General features: G+C 37.4%; 1 protein-coding gene and 1 pseudogene across 1 annotated transcript; both read left to right on the forward strand.

Annotated features, from left to right (window-relative positions):
- On the forward strand, window positions 1-25,767 carry LOC104216846 (importin beta-like SAD2; annotated as a pseudogene).
- LOC138868148 (importin beta-like SAD2) lies at window positions 18,677-25,320 on the forward strand. Its single transcript, XM_070158544.1, has 6 exons — window positions 18,677-18,696; window positions 18,876-19,055; window positions 19,150-19,235; window positions 19,381-19,487; window positions 24,991-25,051; window positions 25,160-25,320. The coding sequence occupies exons 1-6, from the start codon at window positions 18,677-18,679 to the stop codon at window positions 25,318-25,320; spliced, it is 615 nt and encodes a 204-aa protein (XP_070014645.1).
- Window positions 25,768-27,664: the final 1,897 nt, after the last annotated feature.

Consider the following 27,664-nt stretch of genomic DNA (forward strand, 5'->3'; position numbering starts at 1 on the left):
TCACTTCGCGCCACCTAAATGCCGATGACTTAACTGACACACACACATCACTTTCGTCTCTCTCAAGTCTTAACGACTTTTTCCTCATATTTTCATTTTTTCTTTAGAATTATGGATATTCAGAGTTTGGTCATAATTCTTCGCGGAGCACTTAGTCCCAACAGCGATGAACGTAAAGCTGCTGAAGAGAGTCTTAATCAGGTGTAATTTTTATCTATTTTTTTTTCTTTTCAAAATTTGGGCTTTATTGCTTCTTGCCTGTTTAATCTATTAAGGTGTAAATTGAGCTTTGAGTTTCTTGATATAATCTGTATTCAATAAAATTGGATATGTCGTGCTATAATTAAATCAACCAATCGACTACGCCTCAATTGCTAGATAATTGGAGTTGGTGACGTAATTTCTTTATATATATATATATATTGCTTTATTCGAGGCCAAATTAAGTCAGGGGCAAACCGATTCATTCGAACCCACTAGCTTTGACTCACACTCTGCATGTGTTAAAAGTCCACTAAATAAGTACAAATAATAAATTTCGAACCCAATAAATCAAACAAGTTGTTATAGAATTTTGAACTCGAACTCATAAAGTTCAAATACTGGATCAGCCAGTGATTTAAGTGGACTATTCTCCTCTATGTTGCGCGGACTATCCAAAATACTGCCGCACCCGTGTCGGATCCTCCAAAAATATACTACTTTCGGAGGATCCGACACGCACCCGCCGACATTTTCGGAGAGTCCGAGGCAATATAAATTCTCCTCAAGCTAACATAATTGAGAAGGGAAAAACAGATAGAGACTAGAGCTAAGCTAAAAAAACTATGACTATTTCATTACTTAAAAGGATAGGCAATGACTTATAACTTTATAAGGGGGTATGCTCCTTTAACATAAGTCGTTACTGCCAGTGCTAACTTGAGAGTAAAAACTTGTGTGCTGAATGGACATTCACGTTAATTAGCTTGCGTACACGACGGATCACTTCTTTTCCAGCTACTTGTAAAGGCTCTAGTAATTCAGGTCGTATCAATAGGAAGCTCACATAGTCATAAAATGCATTCTAATTATGAAATGATAGTTTCTAAATTGAGAAGGGATGCAAATAGTTGGCAATCATGATCATGGGTGTGGGCCAATTTAGTATCAAATATTGGATCAAAGTTCCAAGTTGTAGTTTCGAAATATTGTGAATTGAGTGTTTTGTGAACTTATATTTGCTTTGTTAATGAGTTTATCAATTTTCTTGATTGTGTCTTTTGTTGAAAAATGCATATTTTGATTACTTTAAAAAAGAGAAGCTCAGTGTTTAGAATTTGCTGAGAGTGAGCTATGTAATTGGATTCCCACTTCAAGCTTGCACATCCCGTTCAAGGCGGATCCAAGATTTAAATTTAATAGGTTCAACATTTAGATTCTTACCATTGAACCAATTACACTTTTAAAATTATGGGCTCAAATTTAATATTTTTTGAAGTTTTGGTGATCTTTTCACATATATATCTGTAATCCCTCCATGATGAAAATGTTGAGTTTAGTTGAACTTGTTGATTGTACGCTCCATCTGCCACTGATTCCATTAACCTTTTGTCAAAGAGTTCATTTCAACAATTATTGCAGCTAGTTAAGTTGGAAAATTGCGCTTTAATGCTTAATTTAAACTATTCTTCATTTCTTTCTTTTTGAGGTTGAATTGATCAGTGTTTCACAATCTTAGAGCTTTGAGTAATAGGAGGCTATGATCGTGGTACTTAAATCTGTAGTAATTAGACGGACATCGGAAGGTAATATGTATCTATTAGTGAATGCTCTTCTATTTGCAGTTCCAATATACTCCCCAACATTTGGTGAGACTGCTGCAAATCATAGTAGATGGGTCTAGTGACATGGCTGTCCGGGAGGTGGCTAGCATTCATTTTAAGAACTTCATCATGAAGAATTGGTCGCCTCATGATACTGGTAATGATCTATTCTAAAACCTTTGAATAGGAATCTTTTGTCTACATGTGAAGATGTTTCGATTTTACATGCAATTTCGAATTTTCTGGCATTTGTCAAGCTACATTTAAGTGGCAGCTTAACTCATACTTACTAGGAAATTGTGTCAATGTAGGTGAGCAATCAAAAATTCTGCCAGGTGATAAAGAAATGGTGAGGCAAAATGTTCTCATTTCTGTTGCACAAGTTCCCTCATTGCTGAGGTATGTTGGCTCATTTATGTATTGTTCTGTATATTTTCTTTTTGTATGTTCTTATTCTAGCACTCTAATGATATAGCCTATGAGTTGTTAATTTGATAATGTGACATCTGATGCGTCTATATGCATGTGGGATTGTATGCTCCAAGTATTTTAACTGCAATTATTATGTGGCATACAGTTCCTATATGATGAGACTAAGCGTGAATCTTTTGTTATTGACATTGTTTGTTATTGTGCCCAGAGTACAGTTGGGAGAATCCCTAAAGACAATGATATGTGCAGATTATCCAGAGCAGTGGCCTACGCTTTTGCGTTGGGTGAAGCATAATTTACTGGATCAGCAAGTTTATGGCATCTTGTTTGTCCTGAGAATTCTTTCTAGGAAATACGCGCGAGTCTGTGATACAAATGAGTTCACTTTCTTTACAATCTCTGTTATCTTTCTTTTTGCCAGTGTAAAAGCTATTAATGCAAACTGTACTTTTCTGCTGATTCAAAACCCGGTGAAGTCTGTGCTTCAGGAAATGGTTTTCATGTTTTTGAATCTCTCTTCCTTTGTATTCTCAAGTTTTCATGGAATAATGTTCGTGTATGTACATATGTATGTTACTATTTCATGTATATAGGTACATATGCATGTTACTATTTCTCTCTACAAAAGCCCAACAAAATATGCAATTTGCAGTTCTCTGCAAGAATAGTAAAGTTAGTCCTACATTTTTGGTGGAACATTTCATATTATTAAGTTCTGCAAAACAAAATGGAAGCTAGAACATAGGCTGCAAAGCACATTCCTTATAGTGGCAATTACCTTTGCACTGTAGTAAAAATATATAGAGTTTAGGTTGCAGGTAGTGAACCTATAAAAGTAACTCTTTAATTTCTTGGATGTGATCGGCTACTCAGTAGTTACATATTTTAACAATCCATTGAACTGGACAACAACAAAACATGGTATAGGTTCATATGTTTTTAATCTTCTTTTTATCTTTTCTTTTTTGGGTTGGGTGGGGGGTTGTTGATGGTTTGCTGTATTTGAATTTTGAGTTGATTTCTTTGTTCCAAAGTCTTCCATTGTCATTTCAATTCTGTGATGAAATCTTTTTTGCCTTTGTCGTAGTTATTTATAAATTAGAATGTTCGAACATGTGTATATGTAATGGGTTCGAGCCGTGGAAGCAGCCACTAATGTTTGCATTAAGGTAGACTGTCTACCTCACACCCCTTGGGATGCGGCCCTTCCCCGGAACTTGCATGAATGCGGGATGCTTTGTGCACCTGGCTGCCCTTTTTAATATTCGAACATGTGTATCTCAATTTCAGCTCAAGGGGAGGGAAAAATTTGTAGCTATAGGAATGTGGAAAAACCAAATACCTTGTTGTGAAGTGATGAAAGTAAACTATTTCCCTCATAGAGTATTTCCAATATAACACACATACCTTTTTGGAATTGGCAACAAGTTCGATGAGAAATTTATGCCATTCACAAGTTCTTGGAGTTTATATATAAGCTGTAATGTTTTTTCCCTCTCCATAAAATCGACTTGGTAAACCCTAAATATGAGGTTGGTGGTTGCTTGCCCTTTACAATGTTTTATGTTTGGTCAAACAACTTCTTAATTTGTATTATCGGCTACACTTCGTCCTACGAGAGAGAGGGAGGGAAGGAGGAATGGAGGGAAAGAAATATATCAAATCTTCGAGGTAGCTCACGGATACACTGGGTATGCAGTTCTTACTGTGTAAGCACCTATGTTTTATTTCTGCCGGCACTGGTGTTAGAAACCATAAGAATTGCATGTCCGTACATATTTTATATACAATATTGAAACACACACACATATATATGAGATCTTTGTTTTCGGATTTTGTGGTGGTCGTGGGGGGGGGGGGGGACTATTTAGTGGGTTCTGTTGTGTGGCTATTCAAGCAAAGCAAATTCTGTGAAACGTTTTTCTTAACCCTCCTTTATTGAGTTGGTGAAAGTATGTTGTCTCTTCTGTTGTTCTCATGTTCTGTCTCTATTTACCAGATGCAGATTAGATGAGGAAAGGACACCCATTTATCACATTGTTGAGGAAACATTTCCACATCTTCATAATATATTTAACAGGCTTGTTCAGATAGCGAATCCGTCAATTGAAGTAGCGGACTTGATCAAGCTCATCTGCAAAATATTCTGGTCATCTATATATGTATGTTTGGGTTAAAATGTTTTAAGCTCATCATTCCTATTAGTTCACGGTTTTCTGCAGTGCTAATTGTATCACCTTTACTGAATATATTTGTAGAGAAGCGGGTCGGTCTTCCTTCTATTCAATTTTTTAATCCATCAAGTTGGATGTCTTTCAGTTGTGATACAAGGACACTATGGTTGATGTTTCTTGCTGTTTTGTGATGGCCTGACTGAAGAAGCATGTGATCGTTGTAGGACGTTTGTTTCAATTTGCAATTTATTTCACTTCTTAAGGCAGTTTTTCATGATATATTTTTGATCTGGCTAATAATAGACAGAATTAACCTGGCTTGCATAAACAATGTGAGTTCTGGTTATTGATTTCAGTGCTGATGAGATAGCTAAATTGGCTCCCGGGAATTCTTATCTTTTCCATCTTAAACCGTTCTCAGTTGGAGATTCCAAAGAAGTTGTATGATCCAAATGTATTCAATGCTTGGATGGTTCTTTTTCTGGATATATTGGAGAGGCCTGTTCCTTTGGAAGGCCAACCAACTGATCCCGAGATAAGGAGATTATGGGGATGGTGGAAGGTGAAAAAGTGGATTGTTCGCATATTAAATCGACTTTCCTTGTTGACACTGCAATTTATGGCTTGCTGCTAATATTATCTCACACCTTTTGTTTCCTAACTCTTCCAATTTTTTTCTCTGTATATACCAGGTTTGGAGATGTGAAACTTCAAACCCCAGACAACGAAGCTGAAATGTTTCAGGAGAATTATGCTGGGAAATTTTTTGAATGTCACCATAATTTGTTGAATGTTTTATGTGGCGGTTGTTATTTGCCTGATAGAGTGACTCACCTCGTTTTGCAATATCTAAGCAATAGGTTTGTGCAACTGCTTCTTGGTTTATGAACCACAGTTAACTATATAAGACTGTATTGTGGGCCGGGCCCGGGCCTAAACGGGCCGGGCCAAATGGTCCCGGGCTTTGGCGGTCCCAGGCCAAACGGTCCCGGTCTTCACGGTCCCAATGGGTGGAACTGGCCCACGGTGGTCCTAAGCCCACATGGTCCCGGGCTAAATGGGTCGGGCCCACGGGCCTAACGGGCTTTTTAGTTCCGGGCTAATTTTTTTAATTTTTTTTTATCTAAGGCAATTTCTTGTAAACTATATATGTATATACTAATATAAATTGCTTATATATAGCTATATAAATATATATAGTATATATAGTATGTATAGTATGTATATATAAGGGTGTATTGTGTGTATATATAATTATATATTGCCTTATATAATATATAACTTATATATATATATATATATATTGCCTTATATATATGTATGTATGTATATATATATATATACATATATATTATATATATATATATATACATATATAGTTTATATGTATTAGATATATATATATAGTTATATATATATATATATATATATATATATATATATATATATATATATATATATAGTTTATATGTATTAGAGATATATATATGTATGTATGTATGTATGTATATATATATATATAGTTTATATGTATTAGATATATATATATAGTTTATATGTATTAGATATATAATATATATACTATATCAAATTTAAACACATAATAAATTGCAAAGAAATATTCAAGGGAATGTCTTATAATTTTTATTATTACGACATTAACAAAGAATGACAATATCTTTCTTAGTCTTCCGGTTGTGATTCTGCAAGTCCAAAATTTCTTCTTTCCGAACGGATCCAATCTTTGAAAAGTACTGATTTTTCCAAGCTCTCCCTCATAGATGCTCTATGATCACCGATTTGAAGTCTCGCTTGACTGAAAGCGCTCTCCGATGCCACTGTTGAAGCTTGAACATTTAAAATATCTCGAGCCATCCTTGAAAGAACCGGATAGTGTTTTTGTTTGTCCTTCCACCATTCCAAAACATCGAAGGAGCCGTCGGGATTCTCTGATTCAAGTCCCTGCGACAAATAAACTTGAAGCTCATTTAGTTGTGAACTATCACCAAAATTATCACCTTGAGAACCCCTGAACTCCGTCCAAGAACTAAGTGAAAGAATGAGGGGGTATTTATAGTTGAGATGAGGGGGTATTTATAGTTGAGAATTGGGAAAAAGTGTAATTATAAAAAGTTTGGGGGTCAAATGGCTATTTTTTAAACTCTCAAACGGCTGGAAATTGAAGACCAACGGCTAGATTATAAAAATCTGACCATTGGTCATTTTAAAAAAAAAAAAAATTTAAAAAAAATAGTCGTTGGGGCCTGTTAGGCCCGGTTGAACCGGCCCAGGCCCGCCTGCCGGTTCCGGACTCACGGGCTATTTGGGTTGGACCGGCCCGCTACGGGCTTATGCACCATTAGAGACCGACCCATTTGAGACCGGCCCGTTTGGCCCGCGGTCTCGGGCCGGTCTCGGGCTGGGCCTGGCCCACAATACACCCTTATAACTATATAACACATGCCCATCTGAAAAACCCTCCTTGATTATTCCCCTTAGTAAGAGAGTCTTTTTACGTATGGCCTAGTGGTCAATGAAGTGGATTTGAAAAACCCACCTTGATTATTCCCCTTGGTAAATATCCATTTCTTTATACTTCTACTAGTCAATGTTTAAAATTGAGTGCTCCGGTGTTGATTTTTCAGGAAGAAAAATATAAGATGTGGTGATCAGGTGTAGGTCTTAAGAAATGACAAAGAACTCATTTGATTGAGTAAAGCTACTTCTTTGAGATTCTTCAGTTGTGATTTAGAGAGAGACCCTAGTCAATGAGAATATAATACAAAGGGACACAAATTAGTTTCTTTATCAAGAAAATAGGATACAAATTAGTCTAGAAAGGGTTTCTCTACCCAAGGTTTCTACCAAGGAAATCTCCACGATTATAACACTAGTACTGAGAGATCAGATACAGTCTCTTCTTCATGTACAATTTATTTTGACTGTTTTTCTTCAAAAATTTATCCTCCAGTGCTTTCCATAATTTACTTGCAGAAGTTTCCTTTGTGTATGGATATTTCTGCTCTCTAGCAAGGTAGGATCGAATGGTACCGCAAGCAACACGGTTGATAATTCTCCAATCTTCTTCTCCAATAACATCTGGTTTCTTTTCTTCAATGGCCAGATCTAGCCCTTGTTGAAAAAGGACATCTAGAACCTCGCCTTGCCACATCCCAAAATGTCCGGACCCGTCAAATATTTCGACCGCAAATTTCGCATTTGACACAATTCTTGTCATAAGCGAAGATGCCAATGATGACGTATTGTTGACACTTGATGTAGATTCTTCTTGTTTATTGTCTCCCATCTTTGACACAAATATTATTTAATAGCTGACGACACAAATCAAGATTATTTCCTTTCTGGTGTGGAAGATCAGACTAAGCTGCAACCACAGAGCATACTCAGACAGAACCTTGACTCAGTTACCAAGATAAATCTTTTCTGATGTGGAAGATCAGACTATGCTGCAACCACAGAGCATACTTAGACAGTACCTTGGCTCTGATACCAATTGTTGCGGAAGCCAAATGTATATAGTGTGAATAAGTCACAACTACTATACCAAAAATTATGACAGCCACCAAATAATAAATAAGACAATAAAACAACAATAAAGGGAACACCAGAATTTACGAGGTTCGGCTAATTTTGCCTACTCCTCGGACACAACCAATATTTTATTTCACTCCAAAAATACAAGTGAAATAATACTAAAGAGAGAAGATACAAATGCCTTAAACAGATGAGAAGGCAAATGAGAGGTGTGTTTAAATCCTAAACATTAAGCCTTCTTTTATAGGGGAAAAGTTTCCCACCAACTCCTTAACCCACCGATGTGGGATGGAAATTTGACATAATTCAACAAATCTCCACCTTGGCAAAATTCCACATCTTCAATTTTCTCTCGGTAACAAATTTTGGTTGTGTCTTCATCTTCAATCTTCAGTGTTCAACAATGTTGATCAAATCCAAACAATGTTGAAACTTGACCGCAGTCACCACCTTTGTCAGCATATCAGCAGGATTCTCCGTAGTATGAATTTTCTTCACCGTGACTCCACCTTCTTCTATGATTTCTCGTACAAAATGATACCGAACATCAATGTGCTTCGTCCTTGCATGATAAACTTGGTTCTTCGCTAATTGAATAGCACTTTGACTATCACAAAAAATTGTGATACCTTTTTGTTCAACACCAAGCTCCTTTAGCAATCCTTGAAGCCAAATTGCCTCCTTCACAGCCTCTGTAATAGCCATGTACTCTGCCTCTGTTGTAGACAAAGCAACTGTTGACTGCAAAGTAGACTTCCAACTAACTGGTGCCTTTGCAAAAGTAAACACATAACCAGTAGTTGATCTTCGTTTGTCCAGATCACCCGCAAAATCTGAGTCACAATATCCAACTACAGACTGATTGTCTTCCTGCTCAAAAACTAACCCGACATCTACAGTATTATGAATATACCGTAGAATCCACTTCACAGCTTGCCAATGCTCCTTCCCTGGATTGTGCATATATCTGCTAATAACTCCAACAGCTTGTGAAATGTCAGGCCTTGTGCAAACCATTGCATACATCAAGCTACCAACAGCATTTGCGTATGGTACCTTTGACATATACTTTCGTTCAACTTCATCCATTGGCGACATAGTAGTACTTAGCTTAAAATGGGAAGCAAGTGGAGTACTAACTGGCTTAGTCTTGTCATCTATGCCAAAACGTTGAAGTACTCTCTTCAAATATTCCTTTTGAGATAAACAGAGTTTCTTTGAACGTCTATCTCTAATTATCTCCATGCCAAGAATTTTCTTTGCCTCACCCAAATCCTTCATCTCGAACTCCTTCTTCAGTTGAATCTTCAACTTATCAATTTCTTCCAAATTCTTGGAAGCTATCAACATATCATCAACATATAGGAGAAGATATACAAAGGAACCATCTTTAAGCTTGTGCAAATACACACAATGATCGTATTTGCTTCTCTTGTACCCTTGCCGCAACATAAACTCGTCAAATCGCTTGTACCATTGTCTAGAAGATTGTTTCAATCCGTACAACGATTTTTCAAGTTTGCATACCATATTTTCTTTTCCAGCAACTTTGAATCCTTCTGGCTGAGTCATGTAGATTTCCTCCTCCAAGTTTCCATGTAAAAACACAGTTTTTACATCCATCTGAACTAGTTCCAAATCCAATTGTGCTACCAAAGCCAACATAATTCTAATGGAGGAATGTTTTACAACTGGAGAAAACACTTCATTGTAATCAATTCCTTCCTTTTGAGCATATCCTTTGGCCACCAATCTTGCTTTGTAGCGAACATCTACTTGGTTAGGAAATCCTTCTTTCTTTGCAAATACCCATTTGCACCCAATTGCTTTCTTTCCCTTCGGGAGATTGGCCAATCTCCATGTATGATTCTGATGAAGGGACTGTATTTCATCATTCATGGCAATCCTCCACTTATCTTCTTCTGAACTTTGGACAACATCTTTATAAGTGGTAGGAACATCATCAGCTACAATTGAGGTTGCACAAGCAACCGTCTCTATGAGACGAACAAGTTTCGTTATTGTTCTTTTTGGCCTGCTGGTTGCTATTGATTCAAGTTGTTGTTGAGGTTCCTGAGTTGGAATCTCCTCTACTGGCTCTCCTTCCAGAGGGTAATCTTCATTTGTTTCCTCCTCTGCTTCTTGTGTAGGAAAAATAAATTTTCCCTCAAACTCCACCTGCTTAGAAGCACCTTCATTTTGTTTGGTATCTTCTGTTACCTTATTTACCATAGCAGATTCATCAAAGGTAACATCCCTGCTGAATATTACTTTCTTTGTCATAGGACACCATAAGCGATATCCTTTGACTCCAGAAGTAATTCCCATAAAAATAGCCTTCTTTGCCCTTGGATCCAATTTTGACTCTGTCACATGATAATATGCAGTTGAGCCAAACACGTGCAAAGAGTCATAATCTACAGCAGACTTTCCATACCATTTTTCAAATGGTGTCTTGCCATCAATAGCAGCAGATGGTAAGCGATTAATGAGGTGGCATGCATATGTAACTGCCTCAGCCCAAAATTCTTTGCCCAAGCCAGCATTGGACAACATACACCGTACCTTCTCCAGCAAGGTCCGGTTCATACGTTCTGCCACTCCATTCTGTTGTGGTGTATGTCTAACAGTGAAGTGTCGGACGATGCCATCATTTTCACAGACCTTATTGAAATGATCATTTTTGTATTCACCTCCATTGTCTGTGCGAATACACTTGATCCTCTTGCCTGTTTGATTCTCCACCATCGTCTTCCATTTGAGAAAAATTCCCAACACTTCATCTTTGCTCTTCATTGTATACACCCATACTCTTCGGGAAAAATCATCAACAAAGGTTACAAAATAGTGCTTCCCACCCAATGAAGGTGTTTTGGAAGGACCCCAAACATCAGAGTGTACATAATCCAAAATGCCTTTAGTATTATGGATCGCTGTACCAAATTTAACCCTTGTCTGTTTCCCTTTGACACAATGCTCACAAAACTCCAAGTTGCAAGCCTTGACTCCTTTTAACAATCCTTGATCTGATAGAGTTTTCAAGGATTTTCCTCCAGCATGTCCCAAGCGCATGTGCCATAGCTTGGTTGCTTCTGCCTCTTTGTCGTCACTGGATGTCACTGTCACTGTCCCAATAACTGTACTGCCACGATAGCGGTACATATTATTATTCTTCCGATTAGCCTTCATTACCACTAGTGCACCGGAGCATACTCTCATCACTCCATTTTCTGCAATGATTTTGAACCCTTTTGATTCTAGGGCTCCCACAGAGATGAGATTCTTCTTCAAATCCGGTACATATCGAACATCTGTTAATGTTCTGATCATTCCATCATGGTTCCTTAATCGTATTGAACCAATGCCATATGAGGTAAGAGGGCTGTTATCCGCTGTGTGGACGACTCCATATTCTCCTTCTTGAAATTCCACGAACCAGTCCCTGTTGGGACACATATGATAGCTACAAGCCGAGTCCATCAACCATATGTCTGATGATGTTGATGACTCTGTTGTAACTAATGAGAAGTCTGAATCATCACAATCAGCTACATTTGAATCCATAATGGCCTTTCCATTGTTATGTTTGGCCTTATTCTTCAACTTCGGACAGTCTTTCTTCCAGTGCCCTTTTTCTCGACAAAAGGCACATTCATCTTTGCTGGGTCTGGATCTTGACTTGGATCTTCCCTTCTTTGTCCTCATTTGATTTTGAGGACGACCCCTCACAAATAGTGCTTCTCCTTCTCCGCCCTTCTGTTTTTCTCGCTTTCTTTATTCATAGCTGTACAAAGCCGAACAAACTTCTCTGAGAGAAACTTCGTCATTTCCATGGAGTAGAGTAGTTTCAAGGTGCTCGTATTCATCAGGAAGTGACGCCAACAACATTAAGGCCAAGTCACCATCATCATAAGTTGTATCCATATTTTGCAAATCTGTGACCAACTTATTGAAACTGGTGATATGTTCATTCATCGTGGTACCAGGAACATAGGTGAAGTGAAACAGTCTCTTCTTCATGTACAATTTATTTTGACTATTTTTCTTCAAAAATTTATCCTCCAGTGCTTTCCATAATTTACTTGCAGAAGTTTCCTTTGTGTATGGATATTTCTGCTCTCTAGCAAGGTAGGATCGAATGGTACCGCAAGCAACACGGTTGATAATTCTCCAATCTTCTTCTCCAATAACATCTGGTTTCTTTTCTTCAATGGCCAGATCTAGCCCTTGTTGAAAAAGGACATCTAGAACCTCGCCTTGCCACATCCCAAAATGTCCGGACCCGTCAAATATTTCTACCGCAAATTTCGCATTTGACACAATTCTTGTCATAAGCGAAGATGCCAATGATGACGTATTGTTGACACTTGATGTAGATTCTTCTTGTTTATTGTCTCCCATCTTTGACACAAATATTATTTAATAGCTGACGACACAAATCAAGATTATTTCCTTTCTGGTGTGGAAGATCAGACTAAGCTGCAACCACAGAGCATACTCAGACAGAACCTTGACTCAGTTACCAAGATAAATCTTTTCTGATGTGGAAGATCAGACTATGCTGCAACCACAGAGCATACTTAGACAGTACCTTGGCTCTGATACCAATTGTTGCGGAAGCCAAATGTATATAGTGTGAATAAGTCACAACTACTATACCAAAAATTATGACAGCCACCAAATAATAAATAAGACAATAAAACAACAATAAAGGGAACACCAGAATTTACGAGGTTCGGCTAATTTTGCCTACTCCTCGGACACAACCAATATTTTATTTCACTCCAAAAATACAAGTGAAATAATACTAAAGAGAGAAGATACAAATGCCTTAAACAGATGAGAAGGCAAATGAGAGGTGTGTTTAAATCCTAAACATTAAGCCTTCTTTTATAGGGGAAAAGTTTCTCACCAACTCCTTAACCCACCGATGTGGGATGGAAATTTGACATAATTCAACAGCACTATCTTTTTCGCCTGTCTAAGTTTCTGGATATTTTTTCTGCTTTGTAGTTTCGGTATCTGATAGGAGACTATTGCTTTTACATTCCTTTGCATGCTTATTTCAGTCTGCTTTTTACTGGCAGCATCTCAAAGAGTAACATGTACATCTTGTTGCAACCACGACTTGATATTGTTCTTTTTGAGATCATATTTCCACTTATGTGCTTCAATGATAATGATCAAAAGCTTTGGGAGGAAGATCCTCATGAATATGTGAGGAAGAGTTATGGTAATTGATTTTTTTCTGATATATACCACTATCTCAGCAGAACATGACTGAGTTTTGTCATTATACAATGACTTTCCTCACTACAATTCTGCAGATATAATTTAGGATTCATATAGTCCTAGAGCTGCTGCCAGGGATTTTGTAACCGAGTTAGTGAGAAAGCGTGGTATAAAGAACCTTCAAAAATTTATGGTGTTCATTGTGGAAATTTTTAAGAGGTATGTTTCAGTATTTTTATTTAACTCAGTCTAACATGTGATGATAACAAATCTTATGTATTTTGACAATTTCATACTTTACATGTATATGTCAACATTCCTTCATTTATACTAAGTTTCATGACAACAGACCTTTGCATTTGTCTTTTGACAATTTCATAATTTAGATATGAGGAGGCAGCTCCAGAATACAAGCCCCATAGGCAGAAAGATGGAGCCCTTTTTGCAATTGGAACTCTATGTTACAAACTAAAACATACTGAGCCATACAAGTTTGATCTTGAGCTTATGCTTGTACAGCATTTTCCCGGAGTTCAGCAGTCCCGTGGGACATCTTCGAGCCAAGGTGTGTAGGATATGTTGCCTAATTCTTGATTAACATGCACTTTGTATCCTCCTTGATAAGTTGTTTGTTCTGTCACTTTCTGATTCCCTTAGTTAATTGAGAGGCACATACTGAACGATAACATATACTTTCTTATCTTCACCGATCCTCGAATCCGATGTGATGAGTTTTATGGTGAAATGAATAGCATATGATCTGTGTTCAATGCCGTCCTTTTATACAGCTTAACTATCTTGATATCTATTTCAAGCAATGTTGACTCCATTGTTCTTTGTTTGTCTGATTGTAAAATATTTACAAAGCCTCGATAGCTCAAGGAACCAATGTACACTAATTAACTCATTTAAATATTGGTAGCTGCTCCTTTTTCAATTTATGAACGAAGGTTGATGCTTGACTTAATTCCTCATCTTTGAACAATTTCTTATTTCAGATAGGTGTATGCCATTTCCTACTTTTTCCTTCTAAATTTTGAAACTGATTTGGATGTAGCGTCACTGGATTAAGCTATTTAATCTTTCTACCACATTAGGCAGCATTAAACTTCTCAGATCCAAATAACTTCCGGAAAGCGTTACACTTTGTGGTGGCTGGAGTGCATGACCCTGACCTCCCAGTTCGTGTTGATTCTGTTTGTGCTTTACGTACTTTTGTTGATGCGTGCAGAGGTGACATTTAGTTGACATTATCATCTCTTATATTTATCTCACTGAGCCCTGTTTAGACTTGGTCATGTGTTTATCCTCGCAGATTTGAATGAAATCCGGCCCATTCTTCCTCAACTACTAGATGGTATGTGCTAGATTTTTATTTCATTTCTTAAAAAATAAAAAATTTAAGCATCTCTTGATGGATTTCGTTAAACAATCTTTTCACAACAAGCGCATTCAGAAATTTACAAACTAATGAATGAAGTTGAGAATGAAGATGTTGTATTTACTCTTGAGACTATTGTGTACAACTTTGGTGTGGAGATGGCTCCTTATGCTCATGGGTTATGCCATAATCTGGTGAGAGTATATGTTATTAGAGGGATTTGAATGCAATAGATATCTTGCTCAGTGGAATCTAATAGAAGTTGTTCTTTTTAGGCTGCTGCATTTTGGAAATATATTAACACGGCTGAAGATGATGAAGATGGTGATGATCCTGGTTCTCCGGTTTCATTTGGATGTTTGCGAGCCATAGGCATAATCATTGAGTCAATTAGCCATCTGCCACACCTCTTTGTTCACATTGAGCCGACACTTGTCCCAATAATGCGTAGGATGCTGACTACTGATGGACAAGGTGCTTTAGTCTTTGTTGAGCTTGTTTAACTTTTTGCTATTTAGTAGGACAAAAGCATTTAGTTGAAGTTAAAGTTTCCTAATTCTGTAAGTTAGATTTCAGCAATATGTCCTACATTGTATAATGGACAAAATCCATTGTCCTTGAAGTCGTGCTGTGACATTAGCTGATGTCATCAGCCAAACTTCGTTTTTTTGTTAGGGCGAAGGCAAATAGAAGGAAAATGGAGGGGAAAGTTCAAGAAGTGCATTTTCTTTCCTTTGTTTTGGTTTGAGAGAAAGCAAAGAGGATATGAAAAGTTCTGTCCTATTTCTTAAGATAAGAGGGTCAATATGAAAGTGATTTTGCTCTCTTCTTTCTTTTCACTTCCTCTATGTAAAATGAAGGGGAAGTGGAAAAGTTCTGTTTACTTTTTATGTGTTTAAAATTACATTTTTTAAATGTTAATCTCTGGAATGACTACAAAAATCATGCCAAAAGTTCATTATTTATTTGAAGGATAGAATGTGAAAGCTAAAAGCCAGGGGCGGCCCTTCCATAAATCTCAAAATCTTTCGAGGAGTTCTTTAGAGTTGATTACTTTTATACATAATAGACAAGGCTATTTTTTCATTTCACAATAGATTTGAACAATTCGAAACATATGAAAATATTTTTGGTTTTCTATTTGGCAGTTACAACTAAGATCACTAGATGTTGGAAATTTGAAAAATATATTGCCTTAATCTTGAATGTTCCTTAAAGTATAATAATCAATTTGATATTTAATTCTTTTCCAAATGCCTAAATTGCTTATGGAATAGTGTTCATAACTCATGTTACTGTTGCTTCAGCGGAAAGAAGTTTTCAAAATTAAAATTGATAAAATCTTACCTAAGAACAACAATGTCACAAGAAAGGTTAAATAGATTAGCTATATTGTCAAATGAGAAATACTTGAGTAATTAATTATAAGAAAATTATTACTATAACTTTGTATCTAAGAAAAGCTAAAAAAAAAATAGACTTCAAATAAATAATTAAAAAAATTAAAAAGTTAAGGCCCCTCATAAAGTTTGGCTTTAGGCCACAAAATTCGTCGGGCCGCCCCTGCTAAAAGCTTTTCCAATTAAGAAAATAATTGGGGTAAGGTCTGCGTACACTCTACCCTCCCCAGACCTCGCTGGTGGGATTCTACTTGGTTGTTGTTGTTGTTGTTAGTTTAACTAAGGTATAAGTGAGCATTCCTTCATTCCCACTATATGTGCTTAGGAGAACATGGTGAATCAATCTTTCTCTGCTTTCTTATTTGTTCGGCGAAATTTTAGTAAAAAGGTGACAAATGCAATTGCTAGACTGAGTGTATCCTAAGTAATATATGTTTGCAGAATGCAGTTGAGCTATGAGTCCTCATCTTGAAACAAATTAGATACTTCTGTAAACCTCTAGGGAAAAAGTATGTTTCCCTTCTCACTGATTCATGTTCCTGCAGAGATCTTCAAAGAAGTTATGGAGATTGTTTCATATATGACATTTTTCCCGCCAACAATATCCATGGAAATGTGGAGTCTTTGGCCATTAATGATGGAAGCACTTGTAGACTGGGCTATTGACTTCTTTCCAAGTATGTCCAAAGCATATCACTTGTACTTTGTTGTTGGGTGGGGGGATATTTTCTATTTTGTCGGATTGGTAGCTTTCATATATCTTATTTGTACTCTTCTCCCTCCTCTTTCTACTTTTTTTCTTTTTGGCTTTCCTCCTGTTAATTTATGGGTTGTGAAGGGTGTTGGTGATGCAAGCAACTGCAATTCATAATAGATGGTTCGGTATTTGCTGTTTCAGCACCCTTTCAAGGAAGGGTCATCTAGGCGGGCACCTCTTATTCTCCCTAATTTTGGAAGCGTGATGTCACAGTTTTAGAACTAAGCACTGTCCAGCTTGCTCGGAGCTCGATTATTCACCAGTGATGCATACTCCCACCAGGACAAGTATTGGTAAATCCGCCCACCAAGACTTAGGCAGACGGGAAACGATCACCTTTTTTCCCTCTTCTAGAATCCAGACACTGGTCTCCCATGATCTCCGTTGAAGATTCATCAACTGTTAGATCAGTATTATTAAAGGTTGTCTCTTCGTCGATCAAAATGATGAAGTGATGCGAAGATAGCGGTTATCAGTTCATGTGTGAAACAATGCACTCTAGAGAAGGGTGCACTTCAAACAATGATGCGAAAAGTGATCCAAACAAGAAGTGATCGTACTTTGCATCCTAACTTTGAGGAGTTGGATTAATATCGGCATTATATATGTTGAATGCCGAAACTAGTTAATTTAATTACAACTTGATTATTATACTAGTGCTTCTTTTTTATAAGATTATAGTACTAAATTCATGTCTGGTACTTTTAATTTTTACTTTATAGTAAATTATGCGCTTCACTTCAAAAAACATGCTTTTTGCTTCAAGTTCCATGGATCTTGTTGTTTTTTTGCCCTTCTCGATTTTAGAAATATTGCACTAGACCACTCGAGGCTAAATTGATATCCTAAGGCAGACACTTCTTGAGCTTTTTCCTTTTGAAATCAATGTCATTCTTTTAAATGGTTTGAGTCATAAGAATTATAAAGCAGATGAGACCCTTGCTTTGCTCATCATCCTTTATGCTTTTACCGAAAATGAAAACCCAATTATTGCTATATTATCCTTTGAGAATGTGTAATTTATATATGTTAGGTCAAGCATTTTGCTTTTCTAAATTCCACACACTTTCCGACTTTGACTTTTTCACATGAAACAACTGTCAGAGCTGCTTGTCACTTTACAAAAACAACATATCTGGCTTGGCTGCTAACTGAAATTTCTCCAAAGGCTTTTGTCATTATGTTCTTGTGTTGCTGATGCACCAATACTGTGGTGCTTAACATATTTTGGTGAATTCTTCTGTTAGAGATGCTTGGTGCTGCAGAATGCGGCATGTTCTTTGTCTTTTCACTGGATAGTAAATGCTTTATCATTTATATGCAACTGAAAAGTACAGTTCTTCTTCCATTACCTGATCTAGTTCCCTTGACTGTTTTTGGATTTATATTTTTGCAGATATTCTGGTTTCTTTAGACAACTATATATCCAGGAGCACTGCCCACTTCCTAACAAGCAAAGATCCAGACAACCAACAAAGTCTTTGGAATATGATTTCATCTGTAAGTGGAATATTGACACCACAGTTTGGCCCTGCTCGAGTGAGGCAGGTTAAAATATCTAATACTGCTTTAAATTTTTGAACAGGTCATGGGAGATGAGAGTTTGGAGGCTGGGATCATTGAGCCAGCATCGAAGCTTATCCAAGTTTTATTCCAGAACAGCAAGGGACAGGTAGATCATTGGGTTGAGCCATATATCAGAATAACAATCGAGCGTCTTCGTCGAGCTGAGAAACCATATCTGAAGTGCCTCTTGATCCAAGTGGTAATACAATTCATCTAAACCGAGGAATTTCCAAATGAGGCCCTGCACTGACTTGTTAATTTCTACATGATCTTAAGATAAAAATGATCAAGACTTTGGATGGTTTCTTCGGGTGCATATATGAGTCTATTAACTGAGCCGAATGCAGGTAATAGATAAGTTTTTACTTACTTAAATGTTGGGAAGTGTAAAGATGTTATTGGAGTTATCGCCTCTTCTGCACTTGACTGCACTCTGCTTCTGATTGTATATAATAAGAGGTGAAGTATTCAAGTATAGGGAGTAAAGGTTTATGGCCAAGCACAAAACAAGAACCGTGTGTAGTAGATCACTTAAGTTAAATTATTCTTACTATTTGTTTTCACTTTTCACAGGTTGCTAATGTTCCATTGTGTGATGATTTTCCTTTGGCATATTGCTGTTACTCTTTATTACAATGGATCCATGACACTCAACATACTTCAAAAGCTTGGTGTTGCTACAGAGATTTTTAATCTTTGGTTTGAGATGTTGGGACAAACTAAAAAAAGTGGAGTGCGGGTTAACTTTAAAAGGTAAGCCTTGTTGCTTTCTGTTTGGATGGAAAGGAGAGATATTGCAAAATGGAGGAGAACAGGGCTGCTAACACCTGTTATATTGGTTTTGCAGGGGACATGACAAGAAGGTTTGCTGCTTGGGCTTGCTATCTTTACTCTCTCTTCCGGCAGATCAACTGCCAGAGGAAACCTTAGGGCGTATTTTCAAAGCGATTCTTGATCTTCTTGTTGCCTATAAGGATAAAGTAGCAGATTAAACCTCTATTACCTCCCACCTTCCACATAATATCGTTGAATCTTGCGGTCCACATTCTTCTAATTAGTTTATGATTGTTTTCGGAAGCTGCTAACAAAGAGGAAGCTGAAGATGATGATGACATGGATGGAGGATTGCAAACCGAGGAAGGAGATGAAGCTGACAGCAATAGGATTATAAAATTGGCTGTAAAGGTTAGTGCCTTTAAAATGGTGCTCTTAAAAAGTATAGGTATCTTTGTCCTCTATTTAGAATATCTATTTTTTAAAAATAGAGTATCGATATTTGCTTTTGGGCTTGTAGTAGGCTATGACTTGACTGTCTTGTTATGTTGAACAAAGAATAATAATAGACCTGTGCTTTTGCAATCCTTTAAAGGTGTGAGTACTATTGCTGTGCTTTTCATGGCCAGTTAATATTGAGTTCTTGCATGTACACAGTATTTCTATTTACATGAATTAAATGCAACTTTCCTGTGTTGAAGGACTATCCAAATTCCAATGTTCCTTCTGTTGCGGAAGCCAAATGTATATAGTGTGAATAAGTCACAACTACTATACCAAAAATTATGACAGCCACCAAATAATAAATAAGACAATAAAACAACAATAAAGGGAACACCAGAATTTACGAGGTTCGGCTAATTTTGCCTACTCCTCGGACACAACCAAATATTTTATTCCACTCCAAAAATACAAGTGAAATAATACTAAAGAGAGAAGATACAAATGCCTTAAACAGATGAGAAGGCAAATGAGAGGTGTGTTTCAATCCTAAACATTAGGCCTTCTTTTATAGGGGAAAAATCCCCTCCAAACTTAACTCCCAACCAATGTGGGACTTTGGCATTTTGCCAAACTTCAACAAATCTCCACCTTGGCAAAATTCCACATTTTCAATTCTCTCTCAATAACAAATTTTGGTTGTGTCTTCATCTTCAATCTTCAGTGTTCAACAATGTTGATCAAATCCAAACAATGTTGAAACTTGACCGCAGTCACCACCTTTGTCAGCATATCAGCAGGATTCTCTGTAGTATGAATTTTCTTCACCGTGACTCCACCTTCTTCTATGATTTCTCGTACGAAATGATACCGAACATCAATGTGCTTCGTCCTTGCATGATAAACTTGGTTCTTCGCTAATTGAATAGCACTTTGACTATCACAAAAAATTGTGATACCTTTTTGTTCAACACCAAGCTCCTTTAGCAATCCTTGAAGCCAAATTGCCTCTTTCACAGCATCTGTAATAGCCATGTACTCTGCCTCTGTTGTAGACAAAGCAACTGTTGACTGCAAAGTAGACTTCCAACTAACTGGTGCCTTTGCAAAAGTAAACACATAACCAGTAGTTGATCTTCGTTTGTCCATATCACCCGCAAAATCTGAGTCACAATATCCAACTACAGACTGATTGTCTTCCTGCTCAAAAACTAACCCGACATCTACAGTATTATGAATATACCGTAGAATCCACTTCACAGCTTGTCAATGCTCCTTCCCTGGATTGTGCATATATCTGCTAATAACTCCAACAGCTTGTGAAATGTCAGGCCTTGTGCAAACCATTGCATACATCAAGCTACCAACAACATTTGCGTATGGTACCTTTGACATATACTCTCGTTCAGCTTCATCCATTGGCGACATAGTAGTACTTAGCTTAAAATGGGAAGCAAGTGGAGTACTAACTGGCTTAGTCTTGTCATCTATGCCAAAACGTTGAAGTACTCTCTTCAAATATTCCTTTTGAGATAAACAGAGTTTCTTTGAACGTCTATCTCTAATTATCTCCATGCCAAGAATTTTCTTTGCCTCACCCAAATCCTTCATCTCGAACTCCTTCTTCAGTTGAATCTTCAACTTATCAATTTCTTCCAAATTCTTGGAAGCTATCAACATATCATCAACATATAGGAGAAGATATACAAAGGAACCATCTTTAAGCTTGTGCAAATACACACAATGATCGTATTTGCTTCTCTTGTACCCTTGCCGCAACATAAACTCGTCAAATCGCTTGTACCATTGTCTAGAAGATTGTTTCAATCCGTACAACGATTTTTCAAGTTTGCACACCATATTTTCTTTTCCAGCAACTTTGAATCCTTCTGGCTGAGTCATGTAGATTTCCTCCTCCAAGTTTCCATGTAAAAACGCAGTTTTTACATCCATCTGAACTAGTTCCAAATCCAATTGTGCTACCAAAGCCAACATAATTCTAATGGAGGAATGTTTTACAACTGGAGAAAACACTTCATTGTAATCAATTCCCTCCTTTTGAGCATATCCTTTGGCCACCAATCTTGCTTTGTAGCGAACATCTAATTGGTTAGGAAATCCTTCTTTCTTTGCAAATACCCATTTGCACCCAATTGCTTTCTTTCCCTTCGGGAGATTGGCCAATCTCCATGTATGATTCTGATGAAGGGACTGTATTTCATCATTCATGGAAATCCTCCACTTATCTTCTTCTGAACTTTGGACAGCGTCTTTATAAGTAGTAGGAACATCATCAGCTACAATTGAGGTTGCACAAGCAACCGTCTCTATGAGACGAACAGGTTTCGTTATTGTTCTTTTTGGCCTGCTGGTTGCTATTGATTCAAGTTGTTGTTGAGATTCCTGAGTTGGAATCTCCTCTACTGGCTCTCCTTCCAGAGGGTAATCTTCATTTGTTTCCTCCTCTGCTTCTTGTGTAGGAAAAATAAATTTTCCCTCAAACTCCACCTGCTTAGAAGCACCTTCATTTTGTTTGGTATCTTCTGTTACCTTATTTACCATAGCAAATTCATCAAAGGTAACATCTCTGCTGAATATTACTTTCTTTGTCATAGGACACCATAAGCGATATCCTTTGACTCCAGAAGTAATTCCCATAAAAATAGCCTTCTTTGCCCTTGGATCCAATTTTGACTCCGTCACATGATAATATGCAGTTGAGCCAAACACGTGCAAAGAGTTATAATCTACAGCAGGTTTTCCGTACCATTTTTCAAATGGTGTTTTGCCATCAATAGCAGCAGATGGTAGACGATTAATGAGGTGGCATGCATATGTAATTGCCTCAGCCCAAAATTCTTTGCCCAAGCCAGCATTGGACAACATACACCGTACCTTCTCCAGCAAGGTCCGGTTCATACGTTCTGCCACTCCATTCTGTTGTGGTGTATGTCTAACAGTGAAGTGTCGGATGATGCCATCATTTTCACAGACCTTATTGAAATGATCATTTTTGTATTCACCTCCATTGTCTGTGCGAATACACTTGATTCTCCTGCCTGTCTGATTTTCCACCATCGTCTTCCATTTGAGAAAAATTCCCAACACTTCATCTTTGCTCTTCATTGTATACACCCATACTCTTCGGGAAAAATCATCAACAAAGGTTACAAAATAGTGCTTCCCACCCAATGAAGGTGTTTTGGAAGGACCCCAAACATCAGAGTGTACATAATCCAAAATGCCTTTAGTATTATGGATCGCTGTACCAAATTTAACCCTTGTCTGTTTCCCTTTAACACAATGCTCACAAAACTCCAAGTTGCAAGCCTTTACTCCTTTTAACAATCCTTGATCTGATAGAGTTTTCAAGGATTTTCCTCCAGCATGTCCCAAGCGCATGTGCCATAGCTTGGTTGCTTCTGCCTCTTTGTCGTCACTGGATGTTACTGTCGCTGTCCCAATAACTGTACTGCCACGATAGCGGTACATATTATTATTCTTCCGATTAGCCTTCATTACCACTAGTGCACCGGAGCATACTCTCATCACTCCATTTTCTGCAATGATTTTGAACCCTTTTGATTCTAGGGCTCCCACAGAGATGAGATTCTTCTTCAAATCCGGTACATATCGAACATCTATCAATGTTCTGATCATTCCATCATGGTTCCTTAATCGTATTGAACCAATGCCATATGAGGTAAGAGGGCTGTTATCCGCTGTGTGGATGACTCCATATTCTCCTTCTTGAAATTCCATGAACCAGTCCCTGTTGGGACACATATGATAGCTACAAGCCGAGTCCATCAACCATATGTCTGATGATGTTGATGACTCTGTTGTAACTAATGAGAAGTCTGAATCATCACAATCAGCTACATTTGAATCCATAATGGCCTTTCCATTGTTATGTTTGGCCTTATTCTTCAACTTCGGACAGTCTTTCTTCCAGTGCCCTTTTTCTCGACAAAAGGCACATTCATCTTTGCTGGGTCTGGATCTTGACTTGGATCTTCCCTTCTTTGTCCTCGTTTGATTTTGAGGACGACCCCTCACAAATAGTGCTTCTCCTTCTCCGCCCTTCTGTTTTTCTCGCTTTCTTTGTTCATAGCTGTACAAAGCCGAACAAACTTCTCTGAGAGAAACTTCGTCATTTCCATGGAGTAGAGTAGTTTCAAGGTGCTCGTATTCATCAGGAAGTGACGCCAACAACATTAAGGCCAAGTCACCATCATCATAAGTTGTATCCATATTTTGCAAATCTGTGACCAACTTATTGAAACTGGTGATATGTTCATTCATCGTGGTACCAGGAACATAGGTGAAGTGAAACAGTCTCTTCTTCATGTACAATTTATTTTGACTATTTTTCTTCAAAAATTTATCCTCCAGTGCTTTCCATAATTTACTTGCAGAAGTTTCCTTTGTGTATGGATATTTCTGCTCTCTAGCAAGGTAGGATCGAATGGTACCGCAAGCAACACGGTTGATAATTCTCCAATCTTCTTCTCCAATAACATCTGGTTTCTTTTCTTCAATGGCCAGATCTAGCCCTTGTTGAAAAAGGACATCTAGAACCTCGCCTTGCCACATCCCAAAATGTCCGGACCCGTCAAATATTTCTACCGCAAATTTCGCATTTGACACAATTCTTGTCATAAGCGAAGATGCCAATGATGACGTATTGTTGACACTTGATGTAGATTCTTCTTGTTTATTGTCTCCCATCTTTGACACAAATATTATTTAATAGCTGACGACACAAATCAAGATTATTTCCTTTCTGGTGTGGAAGATCAGACTAAGCTGCAACCACAGAGCATACTCAGACAGAACCTTGACTCAGTTACCAAGATAAATCTTTTCTGATGTGGAAGATCAGACTATGCTGCAACCACAGAGCATACTTAGACAGTACCTTGGCTCTGATACCAATTGTTGCGGAAGCCAAATGTATATAGTGTGAATAAGTCACAACTACTATACCAAAAATTATGACAGCCACCAAATAATAAATAAGACAATAAAACAACAATAAAGGGAACACCAGAATTTACGAGGTTCGGCTAATTTTGCCTACTCCTCGGACACAACCAAATATTTTATTCCACTCCAAAAATACAAGTGAAATAATACTAAAGAGAGAAGATACAAATGCCTTAAACAGATGAGAAGGCAAATGAGAGGTGTGTTTCAATCCTAAACATTAGGCCTTCTTTTATAGGGGAAAAATCCCCTCCAAACTTAACTCCCAACCAATGTGGGACTTTGGCATTTTGCCAAACTTCAACACCTTCATCGTTAGTGATTAGAGTTGCATAAAATTACAGCTTTTGCCTTAGAGCATGGAGAGGAGTTCAATTACCTTTAGGAAATTTAATTTCATGTCGGTGTCCTGAATACCTGAACTGCGATAAAAACGTTATCCTGTTAGGGTTATCACCTCTTCTGCGCTTGACATGCTTTGCAGAAAAAGGCTTTTCGTGCTATTGACGAGGATCCCTTCATTCTCTTTGTGGAAACTATCAAAGGTATGATGCTGCTTCTCCGCTGCTTAACTGATATCAGGAGTGCTTTTAGGTTGGTATTAGGCAATGTACTGACTTGATTTCTACCCCTCCCTCGACGTCTGAATCCAGCAATGCAAGCATCTGATCAATTGAGGTACCAGAGCCTCACCCAAAATTTAGACTTCTATTATCAAGCGCTGGCAGATGATGTTGCTCAGCATGCTGAGCAGAGAAGAGTAGAGATTGAGAAGGAAAAAATGTTGAAGGAATCAACAACCGTTGCTTCATGAAAATTCAATTTGCTTCAAGTTCTTTGGTTGTTCCATTCATTCAAAAACTATTGGAAAGAGGCTTGAATGAGTTGCCAACTCTGTATGTTTCGAGTGGTTTGGTGGTTAGTCTGATATCATATCCATTTATACATTGTGGTTCTTTGGGCTATGAGGCGAAGTTTGGTGTCAGGGCCAGTTTGCGTCCACCTTGGCTATTCCATCAGTTACCCGTTATGTCTATCAGCATAGGTACCGGGTAATTTGGCCTACCAAGAAAGATATGCCTCTTTGCAGCTGTCATCCCGTTCTTGTTTATTGGTCAATTTTTGGGTTAGTAGGTGTTTCTCATGTCAGAGGTTTTGTGCAATTAGCACTGCTGCTTATTGTTATAAAAAAAACATTTCATATTATTTGATGTTAATTCATGAGGAAAATCATAGTTTTATTTGTTCCTTATTTTGAATAGTTCTTTGATTTTGCCCTTTCAAATGCACTCTTTTTTCCTCTTAGACTCCATAAATTCCTTAAAGTTGATCATACTGACCATTTCTGAGTCTAGATTTGGCTGGAGTTTGGATAAAAAGCTGGGGATTGCCAATTTTATTCCAATACTGACTCAAAAGTAAAGTTTAAAATGAACACTAATAACATTTTTCTTAATTTATTTATCATTAATCCTTTCTAATTTTGCACTTCTGTGATTAGTTAATTAATTTTATGAAAAACATAGAAAAGACAAATTAGTCAGCTCGTAATTATTTTATATTAATAATCCCGAATAAATAAGTAAAAATAATTGTTACATGGAAATCCAAACAAGAGTGGTAGGTTAATAATGCAAATATTTAAGAGGTGTAACCTCTTCGCCTCTTATTTAAAATTTCAGTTTATAATGTATTTACAGTTTATAATGTATTTAAAGATTAGCCAATTTTGCTTAAATTTCAGTACATGACGTCCCAGAGTTTAAACCTCAAAGTTCAAACTTGAGTACATCATATCCTAAAGATCGAAAATTGTGTCCAGAAGTTCGAATCTTACGTCCTGAATTTTAAATTAGTAATTTAAAAATTCAGGACACTTAGTCCTTAATTTCAAATTAGCAGCTCAAAAATTCAGGATAGTAAGTCAATCTTGAATTTCCAAATTCAGGAGTTTGAGCAATTACAGATATATTTTAAATAGCGGGCTTAAAAGTGGCTATTACTACGGGAGAAATTCAAAAATAGCCAGATTTTCAACTGGTCGTTCAAAAATAGACTAGTTTCAAAAGTAATCGAAATTTAGCCACTTTTCATTGTAAAGATAAAACTGAGCGAAAATATTGTTCAAACCCAAAAAATACGCCAGTATAATATGCTAGAGTTCAAGCATAAGTATGCTTGAACTCCAGCATATTATACCGGAGTTCCAGGATAAGTATGCTGGAACTCCAACATAATATGATGGAGTTCCAGCATAAGTACACTAGAACTCCAGCATAATATACTGGAGTTCCAGCAAGTATAATTGTCCAGTATAATATACTGGAGTTTGGAGCACCGGTGCTCCAGTCTCCAGTATATTATACTGGAGTCAGCAAAGTATACCGGTCCAGCATAATATGCTGGAGTTCATACACAGGTGCACCGAACTCCAGTATATTATGCTGGACCGGTCTCTGTTGTAGCAAAATAGTGGCTAGTTTTTATTGACTTCATAAACGCTGACTATTTTTGAATGACCAGTCTGAAAACTGGCTATACCGTGCTATTTTTACTATTATGATGCAATATCCACAATCGAAGACTAGATCGAGAGACCTAAAGAGCAAAATAAGGAGAATTGCTCTTGAACAATCACTCGAGAACTGGAAATATTGAAAGAGATATAGAGAGAGAATTATTGTTGATCATTAACAGAAAAAACATGTGTACCATAATCAATGATTCTACTGATATAGGAAGGGAAATCTGGGAGGGGAAGCTTGGAGGGAAAGTTAGTTATAACTAACTTTGGGAAACATGTGCCCCTCACGTGATTGGCCCTACAACTCTAACTAATTTCTAACTAACTCGGCTGTTACCTTCTAACTAACCCAGCTGATCCAACTAATTTTTATCTCTATTACAATTGAATCATAACAACTACCCTCCCCTTCAAACAATCCTTGTCCTCAAGGATTGAAATGAGGGAATCGAAGCTGAAAGTCATGTAAATCCTTCCAAGTGTTGTCCTCTGGTCCTGTGTTGAGCCATTTGATAAGAACCTGTGTAGTTGCTCGCCCATGTTTTTGAGCCAGACGTCTATCCAAAATAGCTTCAGGAGCCATCAAAACATAGCCATGTTCAGTGTGAACAACAGGTAGAACTGGGGAAACAAG

The sequence above is a fragment of the Nicotiana sylvestris genome, chromosome 10 (genome assembly GCF_000393655.2).
Source record: "Nicotiana sylvestris chromosome 10, ASM39365v2, whole genome shotgun sequence".
In the NCBI taxonomy this organism is placed as follows: domain Eukaryota; kingdom Viridiplantae; phylum Streptophyta; class Magnoliopsida; order Solanales; family Solanaceae; genus Nicotiana; species Nicotiana sylvestris.

Bases quoted from the DNA above. Each gene is read 5' to 3' on its own strand.
- LOC138868148 (XM_070158544.1), top strand. From the start codon at position 18,677: ATGTTGGGAAGTGTAAAGAT. The intron at 18,697-18,875 runs GTTATTGGAGTT...CACTTTTCACAG, and splicing joins ATGTTGGGAAGTGTAAAGAT to GTTGCTAATGTTCCATTGTG. The intron at 19,236-19,380 runs GTATTTTCAAAG...TGTTTTCGGAAG, and splicing joins GCCAGAGGAAACCTTAGGGC to CTGCTAACAAAGAGGAAGCT.